This window comes from Cajanus cajan, chromosome 9, assembly GCF_000230855.2.
Source record: "Cajanus cajan strain Asha chromosome 9, NIPB_CcT2T_4, whole genome shotgun sequence".
Taxonomy (NCBI): Eukaryota; Viridiplantae; Streptophyta; class Magnoliopsida; order Fabales; family Fabaceae; genus Cajanus; species Cajanus cajan.
In genome coordinates, this window is record NC_138525.1 from 21,540,010 (window position 1) to 21,561,774 (window position 21,765).

The following is a 21,765-nucleotide window of genomic DNA, read 5'->3' on the forward strand; positions in this document are numbered from 1 at the left end:
GTAGAATAGTTCCTCTATTCTTAAGTATATAAGGCATTGGTGCAGCCTCTGTTTTGTAATGCTGACAAAGAGAACAAATTTGTTATCAATTTCTTAAGAGAAATTTAATACAAGTGGCTGCCCCGTGGATGTAGACTGATTGAGAGCATTGCTCTAAGTCGAACCACGTATATTGTTGTGTGTTCTTCTTTCCTAATCTTTCTCTCTTAATTTTTTCTTGTTTGTTTCTTGTTTTAAAAGAATTTAACAGGGAGTGAATCTCGTGTGTGTTTATCATCTCATTCTTGGCGTAACAAGTGGTGCGGTGAGCGTGGAGCTATGGGTTCAGCCAAATATGAGGTGGAAAAATTCACTGGTCAAAACGACTTTGGTCTATGGCGATTAAAGATGAGAGCCCTTCTTGTTCATCAAGGGTTGGTTGATGCTCTTGCTGGTGAAGCCAAGGCCGAAAATGCTACGGTTGATGAGGAAAGGAAGAAAATGCAAGAAAAGGCCCACAGTGCTATTATCCTGAGTCTTGGTGATAAAGTCCTTAGGCAAGTCTCTAAGGAAAAGACTGCTGCAGGGATTTGGTCTAAACTCGAAAGTTTGTATATGACCAAATCTTTAGTAAATAGACTTTATTTGAAGCAATCTTTGTATTCTTTTAAGATGAATGAGGATAAACCAGTGGGTGAACAATTAGACCACTTTAATAAGTTGATTTTGGATCTTGAGAATATTGATGTCACCATAGACGATGAGGATCAAGCTTTGTTATTGTTGTGTTCCTTACCTAGGGCCTATTCCCACTTCAAAGAAACCATGTTATTTGGAAGAGACTCGGTATCAATTGATGAGGTTCAAGCTGCCATTAACTCAAAGGAGTTGAATGAAAGGAAGGAGAAAAAGCCCACAGTAAATGGTGAAGGATTGACAGCTAAGGGCAAGACCTCCAAGAAATATAGTAAACTTGATAAGAAGAAACCAAAGTCAGAAAAACAGAAAGATGGTGGAGAATCCACCTTCACAATCAGGTGTTATCATTGCAAGAAAGAGGGTCACACAAGGAAGGTATGTCCTGAAAGGCTTGTTAATGGTGGAAACAAAGAAAGAGGAAAATATTCTGCAAATGCTGTAACTGTACAAGATGAGGGGTATGAATCAGCTGAAGCTCTGGTTGTGTCTAAAGATAATTCAGAATTAGAGTGGATAATGGATTCAGGGTGTTCATGGCATATGACACCACATAGATCATGGTTTGAGAATTTTTCTGATCAAGCAGATGGTCTAGTTCTCTTGGGAGACAATAAGCCCTGCAAAATTAAGGGAATTGGATCTATTAGATTCAGGTTTCATGATGGAATTGAAAGGGTCCTCACTGATGTTCGATATGTACCTGACCTTAAGAGAAATTTAATCTCTCTTGGTGAATTTGATAAAAAGGGGTATGTGTTCCAAGGCCAAGAGGGGATTCTTAATGTTGTAAAAAATTCTGTTGTTGTCATGAGGGGAATCATGAAGAATGGTTTGTATTCTGTTGATGGTGAAGTTATCACTGGATCAGCTGCTACTGCATCTAGAAAGCTCCTGTCAAAGACGGAATTATGGCATAAGAGATTGGGACATGTAAGTGAGAAAGGATTAATTGAACTAGCCAAACAGGACCTGCTGTGTGGAGACAAAGTAGAGAAGTTGAAGTTTTGTGAACACTGTGTGTATGGGAAATCTTGTAGGACAAAATTCAGTACTGGACAGAAAAATACAAAAGGTATTTTGGATTATGTTCATGCGGATTTATGGGGACCAACAAAAACCGCTTCTCATTCTGGTGCTAGATACTTCTTGAGCATTGTTGATGATTACTCAAGGAAGCTTTGGATAATCATCCAGAAAACCAAGGATGAAGCTCTTGAAAACTTTAAGAGCTGGAAGGTTCTAGTTGAAAATCAAACTGGCAGAAAAATCAAATGTCTTAGAACTGACAATGGCCTTGAGTTTTGCTCAAATCCTTTTAATCAATTTTGTAAAGAAAATGGAATTGCAAGGCACAAAACAGTTGCTGGTACGCCGCAACAAAATGGATTGGCAGAAAGATTCAATAGAACCATATTGGAGAGAGTAAGGTGTATGTTACTTAGTGCAGGCCTGCCAAAAGTGTTCTGGGCAGAGGCAGCCATGACTGCTGCATATCTCATAAATAGGTGCCCCTCAACAGCCTTGAATCTAAAAACACCTGAACAAGTCTGGTCTGGTCACACACCAAGTCTTAAACACTTAAAAGTGTTTGGCTGTGTTGCCTATGCTCACATTAAGCAAGACAAGTTGGAGCCTAGAGCTGTTAAATGCATTTTTATAGGCTACCCTGAAGGAGTTAAAGGCTATAGGCTATGGTGTTTGGAAGCTGGATTTAGAAAATGCATTGTGAGTCGTGATGTCACTTTCAATGAAGCGGAAATGGCTTACAAACTAAATCAAGGCGCTGATATGGAAAACACTAACCTGGATAAAGTCATTGATCATGAAAATCTTGATTTTGAGGTGGAGCCTGAGATGAAAACTCTTAAAGCCCAAGAAATTGCTACGTCCTTAGAAGGGGATGAATCTGAATTTGAGCATGAAGAAGATGAAAGCTATCAACTAGCTAGAGATAGAACCAGGAGGCAAATCAAACCACCGGAAAGGTACGGCTATGCAGATTTGATTGCATTTGCTTTAATAACTGCCAGTGAGGTTTTGGATGGAGACCCTATGGATCTTGAATCTGTCCTTGTTAGTAAGGAGAAACAGAGTTGGCTGAATGCCATGAAAGAAGAGATGAAATCTCTGCATGACAACCATACATGGAAGTTGATTAAGAAGCCAATTGGTTCTAGAGTGGTCAGTTGTAAGTGGTTGTTCAAGAAGAAAGAAGGCATCCAAGGTGTTGAACCAGCCAGATACAAGGCCAGGCTTGTAGCTCGTGGATTCACTCAAAAGGAGGGAGTTGACTTCAACGAAGTGTTCTCACCTGTTGTGAAACATAGGTCCATAAGGATTCTATTGTCTATGGTGGCAACTCTAGACCTTGAGCTAGAACAGATGGATGTTAAAACAGCCTTCCTATATGGGAAACTAGATGAAGAAATCCTAATGCAGCAACCTGAAGGTTTTGTAGAAAAAGGAAAAGAGGATCATGTTTGCAAATTGAATAAATCACTCTATGGATTAAAGCAATCCCCGAGGCAGTGGAATAGGAGGTTTGATGAATTTATGACCAAGATTAACTTCAATAGAAGTCAATATGATAATTGTGTCTATTTTAAATTCCCTGATAATGCTGTGCTGATTATTCTTTTGCTTTACGTTGATGATATCCTAATAGCAAGCAACAAGAAGGATGAATTAATCAAAGTAAAATCTGACTTGTGCAAGGAATTTGAAATGAAAGATTTGGGGCCTGCTAAGAAGATTTTGGGGATTGAAATCAAAAGAGATAGGAGGAAGAATCTATTGCATCTGTCTCAAGAAACTTATCTCAAAAGGGTTCTGGAGAGGTTTGGAATGTCTAACTCTAAACCTGTAATCACCCCTATGTCACATCAGTTCAAACTCAGCTCAAACCAATCACCAAAGACTCATGAAGAGGTTGTTTACATGAAAAACATTCCATATGCAAGTGTGGTAGGATCTCTCATGTATGCTATGGTCTGTACTAGGCCTGATATAGCATATGCAATAAGCATTGTGAGTAGATTTATGGCAAATCCAGGCAAGTCTCACTGGCAGGCAGTCAAATGGATATTGAGGTACATAAAGGGTTCAATTGGAAGGGCCCTAGTCTATGGTGGAGCTAACAGTGGTACAAAAGCAGTGGCTATTGAAGGTTTTGTTGACTCTGATTATGCTGGCTGTCTTGATTCCAGAAAGTCCCTTACAGGTTTTGTATTTACAGTTTTTGGTACTGCCATAAGCTGGAAAGCTACACTTCAAAAGGTAGTAGCTTTATCAACCACAGAGGCTGAGTACATAGCTCTTGCAGAGGCAGTAAAGGAATCTATATGGCTTGAAGGCATTGCAAGAGAATTGAGGCTACAAGACAAGGTGATCACAGTTCACTGTGACAGTCAGAGTGCCATTCATTTGTCCAAGAATTCTCTGCACCATGAGAGGACAAAACACATTGACATCAAGCTGCACTTTGTCAGAGAAGTCATTGATAGGGGGGCTGTGATAGTGAAGAAGATATCAACAGATCATAATCCTGCTGATATGATTACAAAAACGGTTCCCAGCACAAAGTTTTATCACTGTCTAAACTTGATTAAGCTGCATGGTGATTGAATGTTTGAAGCTGTTCTGCTACTGTTTGTTCTCTGTTGCTGTTTTTGAACCAAGGTGGAGATTGTTGACTGTTGGTTCTCAACAATATATTAGATATTTGATGTGTAGAATAGTTCCTCTATTCTTAAGTATATAAGGCATTGGTGCAGCCTCTGTTTTGTAATGCTGACAAAGAGAACAAATTTGTTATCAATTTCTTAAGAGAAATTTAATACAAGTGGCTGCCCCGTGGATGTAGACTGATTGAGAGCATTGCTCTAAGTCGAACCACGTATATTGTTGTGTGTTCTTCTTTCCTAATCTTTCTCTCTTAATTTTTTCTTGTTTGTTTCTTGTTTTAAAAGAATTTAACAGGGAGTGAATCTCGTGTGTGTTTATCATCTCATTCTTGGCGTAACAATAACTTTTATATATATATATATATATATAATAAAGCGTCACATTTATAAAAATAAAATAAAAAATACAATAGGCTCTTGTGTCACTTTTGGGGGAAAAAATTTAACACATCCCCCAAGAGATTGTTGTGAGACAAATAAAAACAAAAAAGTGTTATTGGAGCTTGTTGCATGACATGTCATCACGTAATCTATTTTAACAACACTAAATTCGACATCACATGCGCTTTTCTAGAACTACTTTAATAGAAACAAAAAAAATGACTTGACAGAAGTGTCATTGGGTTAACTAATAACATGAGCGTTAATCACCTAAAAAATGTAAAATGTTTCAAAATAGTTTCATATTGATAATAAATTTTCATTATAGTGCCACATAGGTCAACATAGGTCAAAAAGCCTATTAGGGATGGTGAAACTGTGAAATCAACATATAGTTATGAATAAATTGTTATCATTAGCAAGAGTAATGTAAAAATTAAAATACATGATGGTAATGTCAATAAGACCCTTACTATAATATCAAGCATGTAACTCTTGTTAAAAATGACTTATTTCTTTAGGCAAAATATAAATATGGAATTACAATAATTGGTAGTGTCCAATATGATAATAAAAGAAAAATAAGTGAAATTATATCGTTGATAAAAGTACTTTCTAGTAAAAATATATGCATTGAGAATATGTTAATATAATCAAGAAAAATATGAGTTGAAAAAGTCAATCAATTCATCAATTTAGAGAATAGTCAATGAATTCGATTCTTATTAACACATACAAAATTATCGTAGGATTTCTCAATTTTCAATTTCATTTGATTCAATCACGACTTTTTGACTCATTTGGTGTTATTATGAAAACTTCTTACCAATCTAAGACTGTTTTAAAGCATTTTACACCGGCTGATTGACCATATTGGGGCAGTTCCCAAACTTATTTACGTAAATGGGGTTGTTTTTAAATAATATACACCTTTGGGGCACTTTTTAACGGTGTCGCTATGGGCCATAGCGACACCGGTGACACGTGGCATTTTTATAACTCCAGCAAGCCATGAAAGCCATATTGATAATGTCGCTACAGCCTATAGCGACACAAAACAGCTTCACTGAAGTCGCTATAGCCTACAGCGCCACATATTTAATATAAAAAAGACAGTTTTAAAAAAATATAAGTAAATAATATAAAAAAAAGAATTTGTGAAAGTGACGCTATGGCCTATAGCGACACTGTGCCGCTATAGCCCATAGCGCCACCCGTTTAAAAAATAAAAAATAGAAATAGAAAAAAAATATATAAAATAAAGAAAAAACAGAAAAGATAAATATATAAATATATATTTTTATCATATTTATAAAATAAATTAAAATGTGGGAAAAATTAATTTCTTTAATAATTTAAAAAAAACGTAAAAAATAGTGGCGCTATGGCCTATAGCGACACTGTGTCGCTATAGGCCATAGTGCCACTTTTATAAATATTTAAATAGATAAAAAACAAAAACAAATATGTATAAAATAAAGAAATTACAGAAATAATAAATTTATATATATAAATTTATATGAAATTGATAATATAAATTAAAATTTGAAAAAAAAAATTAAGTTAATAATTTAAAAAAATAATTTACTGGAATTAAATAAATTTTTGTAGAATAATTTACTGGAATGTTGAGTATATAATAATTTTTAACAGATATATTTTATTTAAAAATTGTGTATAGTGTATAATAAAAAATGAAAAAAATAAATTTTTTCTAGGGACAGAATTTATTTATATAAATTGAAATAATAAAAAACACAAAAAAATGAATTACAAAATAATTGTTAGAAAAAAAAAACTAGTACAATAAATCTGGAGAGAAAAAAAAGATCCAATAAATCAAAAAAACAAAAATTTTGAAGAAAAAAAAAGGCTGGTGTCGCTTTGGCCCATAGTGACACAATGTCGCTATGGCCCATAGTGACACAATGTCGCTATGGCCCATAGCGACACCAGCCTTTTATTTTTTTCAAAATTTGTTTTTTTTTTCTACCTCTATAGCGACAAAAAGTCGCTATAGTCCATAGCGACATCAGCCTTTTTTTTTTTAGTTTTTCGTTTTTTTCTACCTTAGTTTTTTTTCTTTCAAAATTTTTGTTTTTTTTTGGTTATTGGATTATTTTTTTCTCCAGATTTATTCTACCAGTTTTTTTTTTTTAAAATTTATTTTATAATTCATTTTTTTTGTGTTTTTCTACATTTTTTTCCTTCACTTATTTTTTGCCCAGTTTTTTTAAAAATTATTAATACACTTAAACAATAAATTTTCTTTAAACTACATAATTAATTATTTTTAATTAAATTTATTAACAAATTACTGAATATATATTTTTAATTATATTAAACAAAATACAGAAAATATAAATTTAATTAAATTTGTTTATTTCTGTACTTATTTAATTAAAAATGTAAAAATTAAGTTTTTAAAATGAAATGTTAATATTTAAAAAATTATTAATACATTTAAAAAATAAAAAGAAATAAAATTACCTGAACCATAAATATATAAAATACAATTTATATTAAACAGTTTTAAATTTATATAAAATATTTATAAAAAATAAAAGTAAAACAAGAATGGTATAGCGACACCAGTTTTAATTTTTTTTTCTTTTTTTTTTAATTACGTATTTTTGGCCTACTGTTTTTTAAGTTATTTAATTTCTGTGCTTTTATTTAAAAATATAAAAACAAAAATTTTAAAATAAAACGTGATTATTTGCAAAAAAAAATTTTACAAAATGGTTGGCGCTATGGCCCATAGCGACACCAAGTCGCTATGACCCATAGCGTCTCTCTTAAAAAATTCATATAATTTAATTTAAAATTATATTTTTAAAAAACTTAATTTTATTTTTATAAATATATAATAAATATTTCAGTTTATTATTTTTATTTTACATTTCTATTATTTTTATTTTTTTTGTTTTTTTTCTTACACAGTGTCGTTATGGGCTACATTATTTTTGTTAGTCAATAAAGTGTGCTGGCTCAGCCTATAGCGACACTGATGTGACTCATTCTAGCCAAACCTAAACAAAAAAAAAAGGCCACGTGTCATGGGTATCGCTATGACCCATAACGACACCGTTGTAAACAACCTCAAAGGTATAAATAATTATAAAACAGCCTCGTTTGAGTAGTATATTTCTAAAACAACTCCACTATAGTTAAAAAGCCTTTTACACCCTTCATATAGTCGATACTAGGTGTTACTAATTAATTCAATGGCACCCATGTCACATCATTTTTTTTGTTTATGTTAAAGTGATTCCAAAAAAAAGACATGTGACGTCGAGCTCAATGTCATTGTTGTTGATTCCGAGATGACGTGTTATGCAACAAACTTTGATGACACCTTTTTTTATTTGTCTCGTAATAGCCCCTTATAAGATGTGTTAATTTTTTTAAAAAAAGTGATGCAAGAGTCCATTATAGAATAATTTTTTTAAAGATGTGATGCTTTGTGTCGTTGTGGCACATTATATTTTTTTTCAAACATTAAATATATTTTTTGCATACCTATTCTGAGCAATATCAAATTTGAATTTTTAAGCTTCTCAAGGAAACAATATAATGATAACTGATGTAAAAACACATAGAAAGATTCAAATAATATCACTGTAACTTTTATTAATTATTACACAATTTAATAATTTTATATTAAATATAAATTTTTTAAAATATGTGATTAAATTAAAAGTTTCTTATTCTAAGTATATAAGATAATTTGACATCTATTTCTTATAAATTTTAAAATTAATATAATATATTCATTTTAAAATATATAAAAATATGTACATTTTAATTATTTTTAAATTATTTAATTTTAATAAAATTTAACAAACATACAAGATAATATAAAATTATAATTTAATAATTAGATCATATTTAATATAAAATTATTAAATAATATAATAATTAATAAAAATTACACTAATATTATTTAAACTCTATATATATATAATTATGGCTTAACATATTGTAGCATGTCAAAATCATAATTAATGAAAACGACAAAATTTAGAAGATGTAGCAAGAGATTCAAAATTGAAATAAATTAAATTGTCTATCCATTGTATCGTGAGGCTCCTCTTCATTAGGTGTAGACTATCGTTGTTTCCATTTACTGCATCTTTCTCAGCAGTAAGCTTTCTATCAGTATCCAATTTTTTTGTTTCACTCTCGTCAACCTAAACCTATTAACATTTAAAAGGATGAAAACATATAATAAATAACTCCTGTTGTAAAAAAATAAATAAATATGTGCTGCAATGGCTCAAAGCGTCACATTTATAAAAATAAAAATAAAAAAATTTCACAATGGGCTCTTGCGCCACTTTTGAAAAAAATAATGCCCCTACAAGAGACTATTATGAGATAAATAAAAATAAAATAAAATAAGGTGTTACTAGAATCTATTGATACCATATTTTTAAGTGCTTGGTGATCATAGATAAATGATCTTTCATTCAAATAAAAATTATTTAATAAAAATTATAAAAGTACACTTTAAAGGTGAATTCTCAAACTCTTAGGAATCGTTTGATATGTAGAATGTTTTTATTTTCTTGAAAATCTTAAATTGAGAATCTTGATTTTCTATGTTTAGTATCTATTTAAAAAATAAATAAGTTTTCAAGAATATAATTTTTCAAAAATTATTTTTATCTCACTTTTCTATAAAAATATTCCCATCGGGGTGGAAATCTAACTTTCCTGAGAGAAAGTTTCATGCATATAAAAAAACCACAGTATTTCTTTTTAAAACATAAAACTTTTTTCCTATTTCTCTTTCTTCCCCTCTTTCTCTCTCTCTCTCCCTTTCCCTTTCCTTTTCCCTTCGCTCTCTCTTTTTTTATTTTTATTTTTCTTTCTCCCTCTCACTCCCCCTTTCTTCCTCTCCCTTTTTCTCTTTCTTGGCTTTCATTATCTCCTCATTTTGTCAATTTTAATAATATTATTAAAGTATATTTTGTTAGTCTATTTTGTTTTTACAGTTTGATATTTGGTAACACTTATTTATTTATTTGAATAAAATAAAATAATATATTTTTATCCTTCTTAATTATTATGTAATATTCTTTTTTATCTCTTTTGTTGAAATATATATTTAAATGATTTTCACTATAAGTTTTCAAATTTTTAAATTAGTTTAATGTCATATTTGAAATAAAATTTGAGTAAATAAATATATTTAATAAGTTTATTTTAATAAAGGATATTCTTGTAAAAAATATTTATATACCCAAGAATATATTATTGTAACCAAACATAAAAATATTTAATTATCATAATCTTGTATGAATATTCCTAGGAATCATGATTCTCAAGAACCAAACATATTTTAATTATTCTCAAGAATCATGATTCATAAATCTGTAATTCTTAGGAATATCATGATTTTTGTGTATGAAAAAATTTCTTGATAGTGTGTCGTCTTAGAAATCATGATTCTTAAAATTTGTAATTTCAAAAAATTATGATTCTTGTGTATGAAAAAACTTCTCTCCTATTAAATGTCCTCTTAGTGTGGTTTTTGGTAATGTGTAATCTATGAAGAAGTGATTGTTCCTCTCATGAAATCTTTTAATTTTTAATGAAAACATTTTTTAAAGAAAAAATTACACTCATAAAACCCCAAGTCCCAACAGTGGTAGAAATGTGTGGCTTAAATTCAGAGATTTAGGTGTAATTGTTTTTAGGGAGGGAGGGTATACAGAATTTGCATCAAGAATGTAGAATAAGTATTATTATTACAAGAAAATATGTGCCGGTGTATATTCTACTTTCCTTGTATGAACAATTTTTTGAATTACATTCTTAGATACAGAATCATGAACAACCTAGAGCTCAATGATGTAAAATCTACAACCGATTGATCGTGATCACTGCCTTGTAGAAGTCGTATTTAATGTTATTAACAAACATTTACAAACTGACTATTTTCTTCTATGCAAATATCTTTGTGAAATGGTTAGAGTTAGATTTGGTAAACCATACCAACTTCTAGCAAAGAAGTATGAGCTACGTTCAGAAAAACATCAGGATCTCTGCAATTTTTGCTTAGGAAAGCATAAACAACATCTATGGCAAATTTCTTTAGAATGGAGGATGATTTCTTTGCCTCTGCATAGGAATGTCCAAGTATATAGGTAACACCTGACTCCTTGGCCTTTAAAATCTGCATAGACTCGTCTTTATAGGGAGACTCTTGAAGATGTTCATCATCATTCTTCTTCACACGTAAAACGCATGAAAATGGGAAGTTTTTCTCTACACAACATGAGCTATGCAAAGTGTGTTGTGAAACACCAAGGTGTGCCACATTTAAGTTTCCACCATCCATACACAATTCTTGTTGTGTTGGTTCTGGAGCACTCTCCATTTCTACAAACTGTATTATTGTACTTACCAATTTGTTCTCAAAATTGTAGTTCTCTTGTTGCAGATCCTTGTAACCATACCTGACAATGCAACAAAACATCTGGTACTCCTTCGGGCCGATCCTGCTGATGATCAACCGTTCATTGTCGCAGACACAAGGAACTTGAACTGATTTGACACATACAAAAACTAGCACTTGATGGAATGCTGGCAAGTTTGTAACGAAATGGCCAAAAATAGCAGGAACACCTGAAGCCAGATTACTGAAAATGATTCCTATTCCGGGGACACGAACCATGCCTAAGCAAGGCCCCAAGGATAGGATCTTGCTTGTTGAAACCTTGTTTTCCACATCAAATTCATGTTTCTTCATTGTTCCATAGTTCCAAGTGAACATTATACTCATAAAGATAAAAGATAGCACAAGGGGGATCCATCCTCCTTCAGGGGCTTTGCAGATAGAAGCTGAGATGTAGAGCAGTTCAATTGATCCAAACAACAGCAAACATATAATGGCTTTTATTATTCCTTGCTTCCAAACAATGACCATTACTAGTGTCATCAAGCATGTTGTCACAAACATGACAGTGGTGATAGCCAACCCTACAAACCAAGCAAAATAATTAGAAATTACTTGTCAATACTTCAAATGTGGAAGAACATATGCTAAAGTTTTGATGATGCCAAAACATTGAAGAAAATAAAGGTCAAGTTAAAGCAAACTGATCAAGAAGCAAGATCTCAAGTAATAACTAGATAAGTCTTGATTGCTTAGCTTAGTATGTAAAATGAACTTTTAGAATTTACAAATTTCACTCATTAAAATAAGGATTTCAAGAAAACCTAAACTTAATCTTTTTGAATATAAAAATAAGTTGTTTGAAAAGAAAGTAAAAAGAGCATTCAAAAGATTAAACAAAAATATTTTTAATTGAAAAATAGAAGCTTTCTATATTTTAAGTTTTCATAAGCTAATTTTGGTATTATCAGTCTGGTAGAAGATGAAAACTTATCTGTTCAAAATTGAAATGTTAAACGTGCTCTGGTAATTGATTACCAGTTCTTGTAATCGATTACCAGAAAATGAAACTTCAAAATTTGAATTTAAATTATACAACGTTTCAAACATTTTGAACTTAAACTGTAATCAATTACCAAGTCTTGTAATCGATTACCAGAGCCTATTTTTTGAAAAATTATAGAAAATTACAACTCTTCATGAAAAGACATAACCTAAGAAACAATTGTCTATAAATACCTATAATTTTTCAGAAAAAGGTTACGAACTCTATTGTGAAAATCATTTACAAAAACTACTTGGCCAAAGTCATTTGCAAAATCTCTTAAGAGTTCTTTAAGATCATCAAAGTGTAATATCTACTCTTCAAAGAGAGTCATTCTATAAAACTCGATTGATCATTGGATCTGTAAAGGAGAAAAAGGTTTTGCTCCCTGTTAGTTTTTGAATATCAACACAAGGAAAGGGAGTTCCGAGGTATTTGAGGATTCAAGTCTTGTAAGTTTTACAAGAGTAGTAAAAATCTCAAGTGGGAGACTTGAGGACTGGATGGAGGCAGGATTGGCCGAACCAGTATAAAATCAAGTTTGCAATTCTTCTTCCCTACACTTTTATTTATTTGTTATTTAATTGTGTTTGAGTTGATCTATATCATCATTCTTTACATACAAATTTGTTTAAGGAAATAAATTGATAAGAAAGTAATGAAAAAGTTTTTACAAGAGAAAAATTTAAAAAACTTAATTCACTCTTCCCCTTCTTAAGTTATACGACACTAAGTGACTAATAAATATTATAAGTAAACATACTAGAAAAGAATAAAGAAGTGTACCATATGCATGACCCATCATGTTTGTATCCCTTAGGCCAATTGTGACGGCTAAACAAAGGCACATTAATGTCCAATTGACTTCTGGGACATAAATTTGTCCGTATATTCTGCTTGATGTATGAACAATCTTAACTGGAGGAAAACAATTTAATGCACAACACTGGCTTATGATGGAAAAGGTTGCAGAAATCACTGCTTGACTTCCAACAATGGCAGCAAAAGTGGCCACTATGAAAACTGGCCAAAATACAGTTTCTGCAGAAAATAGTAGCACAATTACACTAGAGGCGCCATAAATAACATTTGACAGCTTGTGGTTTCTCGAAATAATTTCTTGCCTGGAATGGCTTTGTAGAAACTTCCTTGAATGTCATAATGGTGCTTTGAGAGAAATGCAGCCTCACCCATATATGCCAAAATCAGGCAGGGATACACTAGACATGTGAAAGCAATCTGAGATTTAAGAACAACTGTTAAAAGTATATCTCATTATGGTATGGTAAACTAGTCCACCAGGATCAACATAGTTAATCATTCAAATATCTATTTACCTTTATTGAGAGTGCTGAAAAATGACCCAAGTCAGCATACATTGTCTCCACCCCTGAGAGTATCACACATGCAAATTAATTCCACTAGGACCACTACTCTTTAGCTGTTAATAAAATTATGTTATAGGTACCTGTGATTGAAAGTACCACTCCACCCAATGACATCCATCCTTCAATGCCAGTGGTTTTGAGGAACCTCAACATGTAGAGTGGAGAAAGTGCACGGTATATTTGTCGGTTCCAGTGGAATATGTTGTATATACCAATACCACTGATGCACAAAAGCCATGCTGCAACAACTGGGGCAAACATGAAAGCAACTCTGTGTGTTCCATGATGTTGAATGGAAAAGATGGCGACTAAAATGACACATGAGATTATGACAACATAATCTGCAGAAATAATGTAGAGATTTAAAAATTGTGAACAGGATAATGTTAATGAAAGAAGCTTGGTGGGCTTACTGTCATGGAGTTCTTTGATCTTAACTTGAACTCCTGAAACTGCAGAAAAAACTGAAAGGAGACACAAGGGATGTTCATAGATCCAAAGGAGAAACAAATACAAATGTTTGTACAAATATCAACTCCTGAGCTAACTCCTATAATCTCATGATAAATAAACTAAACCTAGAAAACGAAAAATAAAGATCCAAGAACTTGGCGAAGTGGCATAAATCTCTTGATGTAATGCAGAAGTAATTCCTTTTGCTAAGAAATATTAAAATAGTAATTTTCTAAAGTACCCACAAAATTGTAAAACATCTCAGTTTTTATATCTTATTCTCTCACTTTTTTCTGCAAATTTGCATAGCTTTGAACACTCCATTGTAAAATACTTGTCAAACAATAACTGTTGGTAAGGAATTCACCAGTAGCCTCCAAATTCCTTATTATTATGTGATAATTAACAACCTACCATTTTGCCACAGAAAATACTGCACTCCAAAAGGGTCGTTTGCTAGATTAATATGATATTTGAAATATAATGTTCTTGGGCAAGAGACCCCTAAGAAAAACATGTTTCACAGAATAAATCTTCCTTGAAAGTAGAATAATTTTTGCCTTTCTAATCAGAAAAATAGAAAATATCAATAACCTTCAGTAATTTATTTTCCCTTTCCTTGCTAGTAAAAACTTAGACTATATCACATAACACATCTCGAATTAATTCCGGAAATGAGTAATCAGCTAAAGCTACCATTTTAAGGGAAGCATTGATGTATTTATAATAGTCAATGATGGATCACATACTTCATGTGTTAGTGGCTGCTGTTCACCAACTACCTGATATTGCAGGAGTTATCACACCATCACCAATTGTCATACAGGTTCCCAGCAGAACAAAGATCAGCAGTCCTTTCTGGAACCTTGGGTGCTTTTCAAATAACAACTTCAAATGAGCAGAAAGCCATGTGTCTGCAGAATCTTCTGTGGTATAAGCAGACAACTTCTCATCTGTTGGTTGCTGATTAGGCAAAATGCTTAGCCTTGCGTGCCTGCAAAGAAGTGAGTATAATGCAAAGGTACCTCCTGCACAAGGGAACCATTGATTCCAAAAGGATTTAACTAATTATCCTCAGCAACATGATAAATTCTCAGAGGCTCACGGAGCAAGAAGTTTCTTGCTCTCTAAAATTGAGAGAAAATGATGACTCATTTAGCAAACTTTTCACCATACAAAATACAGGGATGAAGTGACAAGAAATTTCTATAATTCTATCGTAAAAACATAATAAGTGGTAGTTAGTCACAAGATCACGATTCAAGATTTTACCTTCCCCATTGTCATCAGCAGACATCACAATCAAAACGTATTTGAAGAGAGCAATAATGGTAAATGTCCAGAAGATAAATGAAAGCACGCCAAAAATCTCCTCATCATCTTCTTTGAGCCTCAATTTCCCTGAGAATGTGGTTTTGTAAACATAAAGAGGAGAAGTGCTGAGGTCACCATAAACTATTCCAAGACTTTGATAAGCCAGAGTGAGAACAGTTGTACAAGATGATCCCTTAAAATTCTGATACAGGAAACCAAAAATAAGAAACTAGTAATATACAATGAACATTTAACCTTAGCCAAGTGCCATATAGCCCATATGACAAAGTAAATAAAATTTCTATTCAAGCATTCTATAAACATCTGAGTATCATGACCATATGTGAGAGCAGCATCCAGATCATTATCTTTTTTAAATTTAAAAACAGAAATGCTAGAATTAAGATTTTTCTCAAATTAAACCCTGCTATGGACAACATTCTTCATAATTCAAAACACAAACATTAATCAAATATGAAAAATTGAAGAAATAAAATAAATAGAGGAATCAGAAGCAGTTAGAAATAGCAAAATGAGGATTCAATGCAATGCTAATATGACACACATGCAATGCCAAAAGCCAGTGAATAATTAGAAAACATCAAGAAAAGGACACTGATGCCTTTAAAATCCCAAGTAGAACATGGCAATGTCCTTCTTATACACATAAGGGGAACAAGAACACTATCAATACAACATCTTATTAGTTGTCAATACAACAGACAAAACCCCATTTAGCTCGAAGTATCAAACATATGCATCAGTCCATGGAAGTTCACAACCTTAAAAACACTTTAGACAACATGGGAAAACATGAAGACATTCACAGAATAATGACCATGTAGAAATGGATCAGTTAATAAAAAGGTTGACAAGAGATCATGCAAGTATTGAGGGGTGGTACTGTGGTAGTTTCTTTAGTTGAGACTTTTGAGTGCTAGAACCAAAAAAATAAGAAAAAGAGTACCTGCTGAGACACTCCATGTTCCACAAATTGCTGAGAGGGGTTCATTGCTGAAAGAGAAGGAAAAGTGAGGATGATGCAAAAGCAAAAAGATGAGGTCATGAGACAGAGAGAGAGATTATATATATAGAAGGAATGGATAGAGAATAGAGGGAATGAACAGTAGAAGAAGTGAAGTAGAAAGGCAAGTGGTGTGTGTCCAAAGAAGTTGCAAAATGCATTCAATGCTCTTTAACTCTCTCTTGCTCGACTTATTAACCAACCTAACACCTTCCCCACACCCCCTCAAAATCAATGTTAAACAACTTTTTCTCCCTCCAAATACTAATTCTAAATACTATTTTCACATCAACTGAACATTATAGTAGTACATCCTTAGATTAATGTTTATATCCTAAACAATAAATGTAAATTTACTCTCCAAAGCCATGAACTGAAATTCAATAGTTAGCTCCATTGTTGGTACTTACAGGTATTTTTTGGTATAATATATTTGTAGGTTTTGTGATCTGGTACATATCTCTTTCCTTATTTCAAGTAACTGGCATTTTCATTTCATAATTATAATTTATGATTTTCGTAAATCGTAAGTGCTATAGTTCTAAATGATAACAGACATAAATCTAACAAGAAACATTCTTTTTTAAGGCAGAATATTCACAATATGATGGACTAGTTTTGTAATATTTGTTTTCCATACACAAGATATGAACAATAAACTCAAGAACGTAACATTAGAACTAACCATCTATTGGTAAAATAAAATAAAAATTCTCTGCTGCAATTTATTATTACCGAGCTTTGTTAATACTTAATAGTTTGAGCTAGCAAGATTACTTAGCCAATGTTTGGTAAAGGAAAAGAGCGGGGAGGGGGAGATTTTAAATTTTTAAATTAAGATAGTTATTAGTTATATAGAGTTTATAAAAATAAATAAAAGATGAGATGTTAAATTTATGTTAATCTATCATAATTTAATTAAAATACACCGGCAATGTAAATTTGTTTGTGTCATCATTTAATCATATTGTTAAATATACTAATATTTTTAATTTTTGTAACAATTATTTTAGAAGCCATACTTGAGATGGTTTTCTAGTATTTTGATCGTTAAAAAAATTTTACACAAAAAATGTATAAGAAATTATACTCAAACCTATTATTTTATTTTTCATTTTAAAATTATAAAATATTTATTAGAAGTGAAAAATTTACTCTCTTCCTTTTCTTCCAAAACCCAACTTTGAAACATTCAAGAGATTTTGAATTGAAGTATTTTTGTTTGCTCAAACATAGAGGAATAATGAGAAGGGAGAAATGAAAACATAATTCGGATATCTTAAAAGGGGTAATTGATGACCGACTTCAATTTTCCAAGTGGGGCATCTTAATAATTAATTAGGAACATTGAAGTAGATGAATGTCTGGTCTTCATTGACCTTATGATCACATCCAATAATGGAAAAGAGGTTACCCTGTGCAAAGTTCCACAATAATAAGAGCAAACATTTCCTTTCTTATTAAAAACAACTTCTGGTAAACCTGAATTAGGCACCCATAGTATGATGCTAACAACCTACCAAACTTTAAACATTCAAAAGATCCTAAGAAGACTTCTATAAGTCTTCCCTTTTCTTCCAATCGTTTATTTTTTTCGTGTAAAGGTTTCTTTTAATCTATTGGACTTAAAAACTAATTCTACTCGCAAGTAATTGTTGCTAGTTTAAAAGATTTTTGTACGACAAAAATCAAATACACAAACTTCTCCGAAATAAATTGCTCCAACCATATATTATGTGTTTGGATAAAAGTTGAGTCCAACTCAACCATTTTTATTTCAAAACAATAATCTTATTATTTTTGAATTTCATATATTAAAAAGTAAAAATACATATTTTTATATTTTGAAACGGATATCCAAACACATCCATGTAAGCATAACTAATTTATTAATCCATGAGTTTTCTTCCCTTTTCGTGCTTCACTCTCTCATATTTATCCAAGTTAGTTTTCTAGTAACACTTCAATTAAAATATGCATATATTTACATGTGATCCACTTATGAGATTGAGAAAACGAAAATGTGGGTCCTATAATTTCAAGAACTATATATCACCCCAAATATCTATCTTTCTCTGACTTCACATGCAAATCAATGTTAGGTGATCCAAATCCATTGTCATACTTTGTTATATATAATTCCATTTGGCATTTTTCATACATCTAGAGATAGGTATTTAACGGCCGAGAGTCCGAGACATTACCTCCATCAATTATATGCCAAAAAATTATTATATGCTAAAATACATATCCTCTCCCTTTCTTTTGTTCCTTGTGAGCATGTAAATATGTGCCACCGTGCTAGAGGAAATGGAAAGAGAATTGAAATTTCATATATCTATTGATTATATCATTCACCAACAATAAGGTAAGTGGCCTTTCACAAGTGATTGAAAATAACGAGTCAATATATTTTGGAATCTCGGGGCATGATCGACTTACTTCTTAGGTATATAATTGAAGACATTGAAAGCTTTGATTATTTTACAATATCAACTAATAATTGGATTTCAACATCACATATCGACGAAACATTGTTATGAAAAATGATTTTGCTAATCATTGTTCTTAGGAAATAGTTAAAGAATTAATAATATTTTATATAAAAAAGTATGATAATTTAATGTTATTAATATGTTATTAACGTCATTTTTAAGAATTTAATAAGTGACATTATCAAGTGTGAACCAAATGAAAAGTACCATAAATGACTTTTAAAATTAAAAAAAAAAAAAAACTGTAGATATACTAGAAAGGACTAGTTCCTGCGATATAGTGAACCAACAATTGAATTCATGCTAGGAATGGGGTTCACATTTTTGCTTTACTTAATTTGGTGGAAACAAGGAAGAATGGTTTAGAGGAGATGAAAAATAGTTACTTTTTTTTTTCTTCTTTCATTTCCTTTTTTTTCTTTATTTTTTCCTTAACTAAACACACTCTTATTATCTAATTGTGCCTCAAAATACTTATCTAAAAAATACATGTAAGAAAAAAAACAATTTATCATTAAATAACAATGTTAAAATGTATTTTAATTAAATTTTATTTTAATATATTGATTAAGGTGTACCGATTATTGAAATGCTCATTTACCTTTTACCAGTAGTCTTTTATATGTATAAATATTTATATTTATACATACTTTTTTTTATTTCTTTCGAGATTAGTCTTTTCTTTATTTCTTTTATATATATATATATATATATATATATATATATATATATATATATATATATATATCACAAATGATTATCTTACACAAGAATGTTTTTAGAGATTTTTCTATGACAAAATAATTTTTAGGGATTTTTTGAACTTCATATTTAATTTGATTTTTATTTATTATAATTATTTATGAATTAAATTTTAATATTTTTAAAATAAATTATCAATAAATAAAAATATTTTTTTATTATAATATAAATTATTTATCATAAATTTAAAATATAATTTTTATATTTAAAATATATAATTGTTCAAATTTTAAATATAATTTATATATTCAAACATAATATTTATTTATATACATATTTTAAAAAAAAAATATTTATATATAATCAACACTTAACTTGGGAATTACACATGCTAAAATACTAATTATTATTTATTATTATATTGATTGTCTCTGGAAATGTTTAACAAAACCAATTAATTAGATAAAAAAAATATTATTATATACAAGTTAATAATGTTGAACCTAATTATGATTCATATAACTACTTTTATTATCAAAATATTATTGTGTCTATCCGAAGGAAAAAAAAAACATCATTTATTCATTTATTTTTCATCTCATTTCTATTTTTTTCATATTTCTTTCTTTATTTTTCATCCCATTATTTATCATATTTATTATTTTCTCTCTATTTCTTCTATATGTGTTTTATTTCTCTTATTTTTCCCATTTTGGGTTAGATGTATATGAGTGCTCTTCTCCGAAAGAGAAATACTATCAATTAAGTGTAACGAACCGAATATGAATTATAATTGGTCATACATTGCATGTTTGAAAAGAGTGAAAGAATGGAAGTTGTGGAAAATGAAAAAGGGAAAGAGTTGGGAACTGTTTGGTATGCTTTCTATATCAGATATTAATAGCATGTCCCCACTTTCATTTACTCAGCCCCAAATCTTACATTAGTTCTACCCTCTGCTTTCTGTTCTATGAAAGATGGTGCACGAGTGAAGTTGACGGAACCTTTCAACCTTATCCTATAGTTGCTTTCAATCCACCCTTACTTTATTCTGTCAATGAAAACATAACACATAATTAAAGCTATATATAATCCTACTTTTTTTAATTCATGTTATATTATATATGTGAAATACAAAGTATTTATAAACTTTATTGAAAATTAACCTTTTTCAAATAATCTAACTAATCACATGTAATTGTTTAAAGGTTAGGTGTGGTTGTAACAATCTATAGTAAAAAAAAATTGTCAATATTACTACAAATATATTACTTGATTTGCTCGAGTCAAGTTAATCATTGTTAATAATTTAACAATGACTTGTAAGCCATTATCAAATAACTTCTAGTCAATGAAATTGTTTCCTAATATATGCACTATATTATCTACATGGCAGTTACAATATAATTACTTTATATTTATTGAATACTTAGTCATTATAAGATATATTCTATTTATAGATAAGATGTTGTCTCCTGTATAAAGGAGTATAAGTATCACTCTCTATTCATTTATACTTTGACTTGTGAAACATCTCTTACTTGAGTGTTAGAATCTCTTTTACAAGTGTCCCATTGTTGGTGTTGAAAAGTGAAGACATATACTAGTTAAGAGAGCACTTGTAGAGTTAGGTAAAAAGTATTTGACTCTTGATATGGGACCTTTTCAATGACATAATTGTAATGTTCAACAAGTGGCAAAGTAACAATATTACGAATATAGTAATTCTAACGATGTCGACGAATTTAAGATCGAAACACTAATACTATAATAAGGACTTAGGTCACTCTTGTTTTTTAGTCTTAACTAGAAAATTTATAAATATTAATGATGTTAGTGAATTCAAAATAATATAGACTAAGATTTTTTTAATTATTACATAAAATCTTAACATTAGCTAACACAAAAAATATGCTCCAAATTTAAGTTAATTAGATTATTATATGGTATTTTCGTTTGAGTTACAACTCAAGTTTGTATATCAATCAAGATTTTCTCAAAAAAATTTCTTTTCATTACCTTTCATTAAAAAAGACATGTGATAGAAAAATATATGAAATGAAGATAATTCATACACAAATGCATGTTTTATGAAATTGAGTTATTAACTTATTATACTTGATGGATCTTTAAAAGTTTTTTTTTTTTTTAAATTATACCCTTATAACTTCAAGGGTATCCAGTTCCACTCAAACA

General features: G+C 30.5%; 1 protein-coding gene across 2 annotated transcripts; it reads right to left on the reverse strand.

Moving 5' to 3' along the window:
* Positions 1-10,525: 10,525 nt before the first annotated feature.
* LOC109816033 (potassium transporter 1) lies at positions 10,526-16,765 on the reverse strand. Of its 2 annotated transcripts, none has more exons than XM_029274914.2 (9): positions 16,316-16,765; positions 15,307-15,435; positions 14,817-15,062; positions 13,995-14,045; positions 13,662-13,922; positions 13,531-13,583; positions 13,318-13,432; positions 12,980-13,234; positions 10,526-11,732 (listed from the first exon to the last, which is right to left on the reverse strand). In XM_029274914.2, exons 2-9 carry the CDS (start codon positions 15,329-15,331, stop codon positions 10,726-10,728), a joined length of 2,013 nt encoding a protein of 670 aa, XP_029130747.1. In that variant the 5' UTR covers positions 15,332-15,435; positions 16,316-16,765; the 3' UTR covers positions 10,526-10,725. The 2 variants fall into 2 exon arrangements, with proteins under 2 accessions (XP_029130747.1, XP_020236481.1); XM_020380892.3 differs by having other exon boundaries at positions 15,307-15,550.
* Positions 16,766-21,765: the final 5,000 nt, after the last annotated feature.